Source organism: Crocodylus porosus, unplaced genomic scaffold (assembly GCF_001723895.1).
Source record: "Crocodylus porosus isolate Cpor-Errol unplaced genomic scaffold, CroPor_comp1, whole genome shotgun sequence".
Taxonomy (NCBI): Eukaryota; Metazoa; Chordata; order Crocodylia; family Crocodylidae; genus Crocodylus; species Crocodylus porosus.
Window position 1 is genome coordinate 89154558 of NW_017728931.1, and position 10703 is coordinate 89165260.

General features: G+C 42.0%; 1 protein-coding gene across 4 annotated transcripts in view; it reads right to left on the bottom strand.

The window, feature by feature from the left end:
- The window catches only part of ANO6 (anoctamin 6), a 112461-nt gene that overhangs the window by 89514 nt on the left and 12244 nt on the right, over positions 1-10703 (bottom strand). Inside the window, exon 1 of one of the 4 annotated variants that reach the window (XM_019543344.1) lies at positions 6961-7213. The exons of the other annotated variants lie outside the window; for them this stretch is intronic. Coding sequence (XP_019398889.1) covers positions 6961-6994 — 34 coding nt within the window. The 5' untranslated portion in view covers positions 6995-7213. Of the gene's footprint in view, positions 1-6960; positions 7214-10703 lie in introns of those variants that run through there. 4 annotated transcript variants of the gene reach the window in all.

Sequence of the window (10703 nt, forward strand, 5' to 3'; positions counted from 1 at the left end):
GGGCAGTCTGAGACTGCACAGGAAGGTGCTCTAGAGTGGGAGAGAAGTAGAGGAGCTCTGGACAGACACCTTGGCTACCCTAGGCCAGGCAGGTAGAATACTGCTGATTTAAAGGGAAATATGACTTGGGGTAGAGGGAAGTGAGTCAGCTGAGGAATTGCTATTGGGTTAAGATACCCTGAGAAGTTTGTGTTATAGCCAAGAGGGCCTGGTCTCTTGTTACAGCTATGATCAGCAGTGTCTGGCATAGTAATGGAATGCCATGGCAGGGGGTTAGACTTGATGATCTGCTCAGGTCTCTTCTGACCCTACTGACTACGGGACTATTGGGGACAAGAGGAGGTTCTAGTAGTTCCTCAGAGGAGGTGTGTTTCTTGTGAGCTTCGCCAGGGGCTGAGGCCCAAGGCCCAGAAGCAGCTTGGGTTGAACAGGCTGGTAGCTGGGAGCAGGGCTGAAGCCTAACCCAGGCTGAAGTCAGGCAGGGTCAGTGAACCCAGAGCCCTGAGCAGGGAGAGAGCACTCATAGCAAGGTGAGAGCTAAGGCAAAGGGCCAATGGCCCCAGTGAACGAGAAGCCCAAGAGAAGCAATAAATAGGGCCAGGGGCCCAAAGCCCTAGAGGGGTGAGACCAGGGCCAGGGATCCACAGCCTAGGGAGATGAGAGCAGGTCAGATGCCCCCCACAGTCCTAGAGGGGTGAGACCAGGGCTGAGGGCTAAAGCCACAAAGTAGGCAGGACACGGGCTAGAGTCCAGAAGCCATGTCCAACACAGTAGGCTGGGGCCAGAAGACCCAGTGAGAGGAAGGGAGTGGAGACCAGGAAGGCTGAAACCCCAACAAGGGAAAGTAACTAAATCATAACACCTGCAAGGCACGGCATGGCTGTAGGGGAGGTTGGAAGCTTTGAATAGCCCACAAGGCAGAAGATGCCCTGGGGCATGCACAGGTCAGGAATGCCACAAAGTCCCAATCCAGCCTTGTTACTATCTGGGTCCAAGAAGGATCTACTGGCAGGAAGACAGAGCAGGGCTTGCTCTAGGTCTCTTGGGAGGCTTCCCTTTCAAAAGTTAACTAAGAACACCAAGGTATGGCAGGAAGGAGAGAATGGAGGGGACCCAAGAGCCAGAGCAGGACAGAAGCCACATGACTACCAGAGGCATCATGGCCACCCCCAAAGCGCTGGTCCTGTTACAGAGACCTACTATTTTATGATTTTAAAAGTAGTGTTCTTAGAATATTCAATCTGCTTTAGAAATTTAGTAATTTCATCTCTAACTGTAAGCCACCCTGAGCCTTTGCTAGGAAGGATGATGTATATATCTACTACATAAATATGTCAAAGGTAGTAGAAGACCAGCAAAAATTTTTGATAGAAACTACAGCATATCTTTTTATAATAAAATACCTAACAAATTTGCATGCAAACACTAATGAATCTAAAATTTATCAGCTAAAAACTATGATTCTAGTTCAAAGATTAAGGTCAGATAATCTGACCTCCTGTGTAACATAGACCATTGATTTATCCTGCTAAATTTTGCACTGAGCACAGCAACTTGCAGCTGAATGGCATCATTTCTCTTAACTTCAGAACATATAGTGAATGCACTGTGGGTTGATTTATGGACTGATTTTTTAAAAAGGTATAAAAATAATGAAAATTAGACGAATAAATTCTTCTTACAAATGTTTTGACTGCATATTGTTAGTAGAATTTGCAAGCATTGTATGTTTATATATGGTAAAAAAAACATATTTAGTAACATGCAATAGTACCACATTAGCCACATTAGGCTAACCTGCAGTTTTTAGGCTCCTAGAACCAAGAAAGGTATTATTGGTGACGGTTGATATTTATATAATATAATACAACTAATAATACTGCTTCATATAAGCTATTTTCACAATGTGTATACATCCGATGAAGTAGGCTGTAGCCTACAAAATTTATACCCCTCTGAACAACTTAATAAGGTGTCACCCTGCTGGCCTTCTGCTTATATTTTATCAGTAGTGAAATATTTTTTGCTCTCTTTTTGTATTATAGGAAGACAGTCTAGCATACTGGCGTGTTGAAAGAGTGAAAAGCCAGAACAAAACTTTAAGTCAGGGAAGCATAGAATCACTCCTTAATTAGTGACTCAGAGGATACATCAAAAAGGGGCAGTAAGAAGGTGGTCATGTCTTCTCTCTTACTACATACCAGCCATGAGGTTGGCCTGCTACACAGCATGGCATATGCTACGGGAGGCAACCTTGAAGCAGAAGACCTCTGGTACTGCCAAAACAGGGTGATGTATAACAGGCATAATTACCCTAATGAAACACAAAAACAAAGTATGCTTGATGAAGGTGCTGGGGAAGTTAGAGGAAAAGTGTTTATGCCTAGGATGAATAATACAAACATCCCATTGATTTCAACAGCACTCCATACTCTGCTGTCATAAACAATTCAAACCTTTTGTTAGAATTTTGATTGATATGACTCTTACTGTCCAATGTCTACATAATTAAATAGCATGTTGATGCAGGGTATCATAGATATAAAATATCCTGGCCTTTAAGGAAGTACTGGCACATTCTTTTATTTTATTAAGAAAAGAAATGCACATGTTCAGTTAAAAAAGTTGGAAAAGTGTGCTCATAATCTGTATGGGGAGAAGGAAAGGGGGCAGTGTTGTTCCCTACAGATACACATACATAGAATATAATATTTCAACTGCTCCCAAAGTAAACTGTAAACTACAGTTGTGTGGGTGGGTGTGCCTCTTTTGTACATAGATTTCAATACTTTTCTTTTTGCACAAATAAAAACAGATGCTTCACGTAGTGAAAATGCTCATTACTCATACTGGGATCCTGATTCAGGATCACACTTATAGTCAGATCCTATCATGGTTATTTCCAAGCAGTTTCCCTCTAGTTTTGATTTTGCATGGTACTGACCAGCCCTACAGGACATCACTGTATCCTCTGAAGACCAGGAGGTGCATGGGAGGGCTCCTTTAAAGGGTGATTAAAAAGGGGAAAAGGAAGGATAAAGAATTCTGCAGGTTTCTCTTGAGAGTAATCAATGAGATCTCTGCTCTGGAATGTTTCTATATGCAGAAAACTCATTTAAAAACCCTGCCAAGCAGGATGATTACAGGGTCTGTTTGTTTCACTGAACAGCATTCATTAAAATGTACAGAAACCTGGGTAACTGCCACATGCTTTAAGATAAACATCTATCCTCAAAATATTTAATTAAGCTCTCTTTCCACTCAAAGGAGACAGCTGGAGAGAGAGACCAGGTACACACGATACAAGCATTCTTACTATTTACAGTGATACTCCTTATTCATCCTTAGGTGATAATAAAATAGGTTGTGCTTTGGATAATAAACCTCTGACAAGAATGCCCAGGATAGTAATATGCAAACCATATAGTCTGAGCCTGCCAACATTTACATACCTAAATAACTTTATGCATGTGGACAGTTCTGTTAAAGGGATGCTTCAGTGAGTGAAGTCAGTCACAGATGAGTAAAAACTGAAAAAAGTGGTGTGTCTCAGTTAGGTAGCTGGTGCAGAAAGAACAATACTGCCAACTAAGTGAATTTACTCTTTTAGCTCAAGCGATAGACATCCATATTCTGGTCTGAACACAATATAGCTAGCAGACAAGGTTCTTTGAGTAGATGTGATATATTTTATTAGACCAACTGAGTAGTTGGAATAAAGTTCTTAGTAAGCTTTCAATCACCCTTATTCAGGCATAGGAAGTGAACAGCAAAGCCTTCCTATGCCTAAAGAAGGGTAATTGCGCCCGAAAGCTTTATTCCAACTACTTGGTTGGTCTAATAAAAGATATCACATCTACTCAAAGAACCTTGCCTGACGACAATATAGACATGGCATTTTAGTTTATTGTGGGGAAATTCTGCTGAAGTTATCCCTATATACCTTGGTGAAATTACCTAACAATAAAACTAAAGTTCCTTGTCTTCACAATGTTTTACCTTAGGTTAATTGGTCTGCTCTAACTGTCCCAAAGCAGGAAAAACAGCTTTTTAAGCAGTGAAGATGACAAGCCCAAGGTATGCATCACCAATACCAACCACCTGGCCAGCTGTGAAACCAGTTTTTAATGAGCACTAATATGATCAGCCAAATTGTAATTGCAAATAGCTTTTCGGTTAGACCTTGATGCCTCTGGATCAAGTGGAAATGTGTAGTTTGAACTTTTATAAAATTATAACTGTATTTTTAAGTTAACATGCCTCTAAGCTGACAGATATACTTCAGCTCCATAATAAGTTTAATATATATTTGCTTTAAAATATTTATACAACTAAATGTTATGTAAGATTCGTGAAAAGGAATATTTTAAATTCAAATTACTCTGAATACAGAAATATAAGCCTCATAACCTGATGCTGTAAACATTTATGCACAATTCACATTACTACTTCTCTGTATGCATATAAATTTTTGCAAAACTGGTCCCTGGATTCATGAAAATATAGACAATTTAGTCCTCTAATCAAAAAGTATTTTCTAGTTTTTGCAATGCAAGGAATCGTCTCATTTTTTTCGCTAGGAGCTGAAGCAAGCATAATTATCAGCTTCTTTACCTAAAGCCTAATATTCCTGTGAATAGACAGTGAATGCATAAGTCCTCCAAGACCAATATGTATGAAACAGCCACTGGAGTTCTATTTGACCCAGACCACATTATCCCTGCAACATTTTTCTTCTATCATTTTATCAGCCTTAAGGGATTTGTTCTGAAATATTATATTTAGGTAAGATATGGCTTTCTTTTCCATCAGGCTATATTGTTTTTTTTATTTTGTTTTTTTTGGGGTTTTTTCAAATAGAGCATTATACAATTACATTTTGGAGTCTTACCAAGTGCTAATAGGTGGGTTTCGAGTAATTTCTTCTTACTGCAGTCCAGATGTATTTCTACTTATTTGTCTTTTACAGAGCAGGAAGTAACAATATGGATTTGATTTTTTTTCCCTCTAAATTAACCATTTCTGAATGAAGTACACTGAATACTACAGTGCAGTAATAAGATGATGAAATATGTAATGAGGAGAATATTTTCGTGAAGGGATGCGTTCTGCAATTTTTATGAGTAGCACTTTTTCACAAAAATTATCCTAATCCTATTGCAATCAGTGGCCTGATCTTTACTTTTAGTGCATACTTAGAAATTCAGGCACTTATTCCTTCTAAAAAGAGATGGAGAGAAACAAATTTCAACTATATTTAGTAATATCATACTAACAAACTTGTAAAACTCTTTAGAAATGCTACAGCATTCTAGAAAATCCTTGTGATCTCACTTTACTTCATACCATTATATCTGTCTCTATTGATTAATCAAGAGAGAGCAATAGAAATTTTGCTGCAAATAATTGACATTAAAAACAAATCCCCCCTCCCGTTGGTAAATTACCAAGATCAGCAGGGCCAGTCCAAGGTTAGGTGGCAACCTAGCTGAACTGTGTACCTCGTTGCCCCCAGCACTTCCAACATAGAGCAAAATACGAAGTCTAGAATGAACTTTTACATGTACTTATTTGATATTCAAAATGAGCACTAAAACAATAACAACAAAACATTTTTATTGGTTGTTTCACACTTTTCATTAACTCTAACACAATTATAACAGCTGCCCAGGGCTGTTATTTAGAATGATATTCCTATTATTTTGTTCTGCATATAATTTTGGTGCCTCCCCCTGAATTTTGGCACCCTAGGTGACTGCCTAGTTTGCCTAATGGTTGGACCGGCCCTGAAGATCAGTCATGATTTCTACTGAGGATTACAAGCATGCTTGTATCTCATTTAAAGTATTTTATCTTCATGATTCATTACAAATACTGTGGCATACCCTTAGTCCCACCATAACTTTTCTGTTCCTCCTCTGGAAGACCTCTGGATTACCAGCAGGAAGAGTGTCTTTCTCACTTCTGTTAACCAAGAGCAGGTTATGGCTTTTACAAATCAGTTCACTATTTATAATTAGTTGGGCCTCCTCTGTGAATCAAAGAGAGCTGTGACAATGCTTCTCCTGTTATATTTATTCACATTAGCATTTGCAATATTTTTGCTTTCCCTGAACATTCTTGTGAACAAGAGCTTACATGAACTCATAAATAATTCATAAAGAGGTTCTGAATAGCAGTAAAGTACACTGATGGGTTTTTTTCATTTGAATAGTTAGAAAGATTCTTTTTGTTCTGTCTGCTTATCTCTAGATACAACTATACTGCCAACCTTCCTATCTTTTCACTGGAATCTCTTCTCCCTTTCAAGTTCTTCAGCATACATCCTGTCCCGCCCTACTGCTTCTCTTCGTTGCTCAAATGCAAAATATTCCATCAGTGCAAACAATGGACTTCCACTGACATTAGCAATAAGTAAGTAGCAAAGCCAGATATGCCAGGTTCTTGGCTGTAGCCATGCTGGTCTAAGTTGCCACACTTTTAGCTTCTCTCATTCCTTGAAGTCTCAGACGAGCAGAGACTCCCTGTGTCTGATGAAGGATGACTGTGCCTGAAAGCTTGCTAAGAAGTTTTTTTCCAGCTACTCAATTAGTCTAATAAAAGATATCACATCTACTTAAAGAACCTTGCTGGTCAAAGACAGATATGGTCCTGTCTGCATCATCACTGAATATACTCGCAGAGTGAAATTCTGAGAAGCTTACATAGTTTTTAACTACAAAAATAATGATGATAGGCATTTTCCCAATAATATATTGCCAAGACTTCAACAATGGGCTTCCTAAAGTTTTCCATGTTAATCTGTGATACATGTGACATTTCCTGAGTAAAAAACTCCTTCTAAAAAAATCTACCAGCTCTATATTCCCTGCCCAACTCAATGTTCCCACTGACAAATCAAGGCAGATCTACTACCAATCACATTTCCTTTTTGCTGAGATCCTTCAAGCTGGCTCTTACCTGGCAGCTGTTCCCTGAAGCAGTGGTAGTTCATCAGTTGTTCTGTGGACTCTGCTGGCAGCAATGTTGGCAAGCACTAAGATCTTCTCTAAAGCACTTCAAGATTGGCTGTGTTACAAGGGGCTGAACTTCGTCATCTTATCCGTGTTAAAGGGCAGAATAAACACAGAGTAAAATCCTGTGAATCCGACAGTTATTCATCCGTAACTTGATCCTTTGGTTTCCTTCACAGAATAGAAATAATGTAGAACACTCAAACGTCCATATGTTTAACCCACTATGCTACTTCTCATCTGTTAGAGCTTTTTTCAAATACTTTTATAGAATGACAAATGCCTGCTGTTTTTCCTGTAAAAGAGTGGTGGAGCAGAGTGCCATTGAAGCAAGGAATAAGTGCTATATTATGTAAATATTTAATGTGCCATGGGAAACTACATTTTTAAAAATGCTGAAGAACCTGACTAACCAGACTAACATGGCAGGGTAGGGGGAAATCTTTCCACAAGAAAACTTAAAGGAAGAGAAAATATAAGAAAAACAAAACGTAGAACTCTTGGCAGCCACTACAAACCTTTGCTTTTCAGTTAGAAAATGGTAGTGATTAGTAGTTTAGGCAGCAAATATTTAATATAAATGTTAAATTGAAAATGTTCTTATTCAGCCGTTTTAGACTATTTTGAAAGTGAGCTATACAAGGCATAAAATCAGAGCATTTGAAGAAGAGCATCTGAACTCTAGCATATATACAACTGCACCATATAAAGTTCAGATAAGGTTCTTTGGGTAAATTCAATATCTTTTTTTGTATATCGGATTTACCCCCAAAAAGATATTGAATTTATCCAAAGAATCTTGTCTGCCTATGTCTTTAGACCAACACAGCTACAACCTACACTCCTGAAATACATAATGTTCAGTTAATTTATGCTTTCTCTGACGTTAGACAGTCAACAGCAGCTCTAATCTGTTGCTTTCTGGCAGAAGCTACAACTACTGAGGCATTGAATGGATGAACTCACTCTGGACTTTGTACTCTGCCTCAATGGTCTAAACGGAGGACAGCCTCCATTCCTTCATACTTTTGTCTAGGCCTATGCACTGAAGGTCTTGGTGTGATGGTTACAGGACTCTAAGGGGCATAAGGAACCAGGCACATTAAATATTTACAGAATACAGCACTTAATACTTGGTTCAGTGGCATTCTGCTCTATCATTCTTTTTAGATAAAAAACCAGTCATTCCTTTTTCTATAAAAGCAGTATTTGAGAAGGGTATTGAGTTGTAAGCAGTATCTGACAGATGAGAGGTAGTGTAATGGGTTAATCATACGGAAGTTTGAGCATTCTGCATGATTTCTATTTTGTGAAAGAAATGAAAGGATCCAGTTACAGATGAATAACTCTCAGATTGACAGGATTTTACTCTATTCTACCCTTTAACACGGATGAGATAACGCGGTCCCGCCCCCTGTAACACAGCCAATCTGCAAGTGCTTTAGAGAAGATCTTAGTGCTTGCCAACATGCTCCCAGAAGCAGCAGGGAGGATAATAGTTCTAGGACAGCCTCCACTCCTCCATACTCTTGCATAAGTGTATGCACTGAAGGTCTTGGCATGATAGTCACCGGACTCTCCATAAGGGGCATAAGGAACCTGAGGCAGCTACCAAGGTATCCAAGCATCCCTATTCAGGGATGGCCTGCTTGCCTCTCTTGAGGAAGGCCCTGGAAAAGGTGGGCCAAAAAAGCCATGCCCCAACCCAGTCTATCCTGGCCAAAAATAAAAATGAATTTATGCTGTAATATATTTTTAAGCAATTTTCCAACAAGAAGGTGCATTAATTAGATATTTACACAAAATCTCTCTATAAACCAGTTAGTCTTTCTGCTCCTTTTGATGAAAAACTAACCTGATTTGGCTTTTTCCTGTCTACAAACATGACATGAAAATGTTACTAATAGCTATGACCACATACAAAACAATTAGCCTTTGGTCTTTACATAAGCTTTGTTTAATTAAATAATATTATGCCTGTTGGAGAGTCTCCTAAACCCTGCAACTTGGAGAATGAGAGGGCAGCATTAGAGGGCCGCAAGGCAGTAAAGGCAGCTAAGCAAGCACCAGCTGAAGAGAAGCAAGCAGCCAGGGGAAGCTACAGATAGGAGTTAAAAGAGCAGCAGAGGACTACTTGAGAGCTAGCTGCATGACCACAGGCAGCTAAGGCTCCAGGTAGGTAAGAGGGCAATGACTGCAGCTCAGTGGCTTAAGCTGCAGCACCTGAGAGCTGCCTGCAGTAGGTCAGAACAGCTGGGTAGTGGGCTAAGAAGAAACCCCTGGGCAAAGTTGAGGCTTTATCACCAGAAAGGGTGGAGCCCCAGCATACTAGAAACTCAGCTTCTGAGACAGAGAACTTAAGTCTCGTTCTGATATCTGCTGAGGGTGAAACTATTAGCCTGTGCTGCTAGAGAGAGGAAACCAGGCAATGCAGATACCAGGTGAAGTTGCAAGAAGTCAGCAGGTAGAGGGTAGGAGTTTGCTGGGACCTTGCTCCCTGAAGCAGGGAGCCCCGGAGGGCACCTTAGTTTGAGTATTGGCAGGTATAGTATTGGAGGTCTGCGTGTAGCTATAAGGGCAGTAGAAGCCATGAGTGGGGTGCCTTGGGAGGCAGCCTGTGTTATACGGACTGAGCCCTGCAAGAGTCTGGGACCCAGTAGGCTGTGTGAGGCTGATGCCAAGTACTTTAGAGCGGAGGTGGGCAAAATATGGCTCATGGTCCACCTCCAGCCCACAGAGCCCCTTCAAAACCCACGTAATGGTGGCTGCCTTGCTAAAAGCCTCTGGCGGCATCAGCTGCTAGCTGCAGCACCTCAGGCCGTTTCCTTGGGTTCTGGTTGCAAGGCAACCAACCCTGACCTCAGTCCAATGCAGCTAGCCTCACCCTGCCCTGGCTCCGGCCACTTTGCAGCTGGAGGGGGGCGGGGCCAGAACCTGTGGTGCCAGTGAGGGGAAAAGAGTGTCTGGGCCAGGTTCTGCTTTGCTGCACAGGACTGGAAAGGGTCCTGCCCTGCAGGTAAGCCCAGGAAAGCAGCTGCTGGGCAGGCTTTCCCCATGCTATGCCATGCCATTCGGGCCATACAGGGTCAGGCTTGGCTGGCACTGGGGAGGGGAAGCAGCAGCTGGGCCGCAGCTCTGGCCCAGTCATCACCAGGGAGGAGAGGTGGAGGTGGAGCCGTGTGCCGCTCGGGACAGGATGAGCCCTGCCAAAGTGGCAGGGGCTCAGCTGCATTTTCCCGCTACCAGCGCCTGTCAGTCCCGAGCAGCACATGGCTCCACCACCACTTCTGCTGGCTGTGGAAGACCTGGCCGGGCTCACCCCGTCCCCAGCAGCACATGGGAAGCCAGCTTCAGTCACATGCTGCTCTGGGACCCAGCAGGGTCTACACCGGCCAGCAAAAGTGGCATGCAGCTCAAGTCAGCGCCTCGTGTGCTGCTGGGGACAGGAGGAGCCCGGCCAGGTCTGCACCAGCCAGCAGAAGCAGCAGTGGAGCCGTGGTGCTGCTCGGGACTGACTGGCGCAGACGGGGAAAATGCAGCTGAGCCCCTGCTGCTCCAGCTGGGCTTCATAGATTTCATAGACATTAGGGCTGGAAGGGACCTCGGGAGATCATTGAGTCCAGCCCCCCTGCCCAAAGGGCAGGAAGTCAGCTGGGGTCATAGGATCCCAGCAAGATAAGCATCCAATTT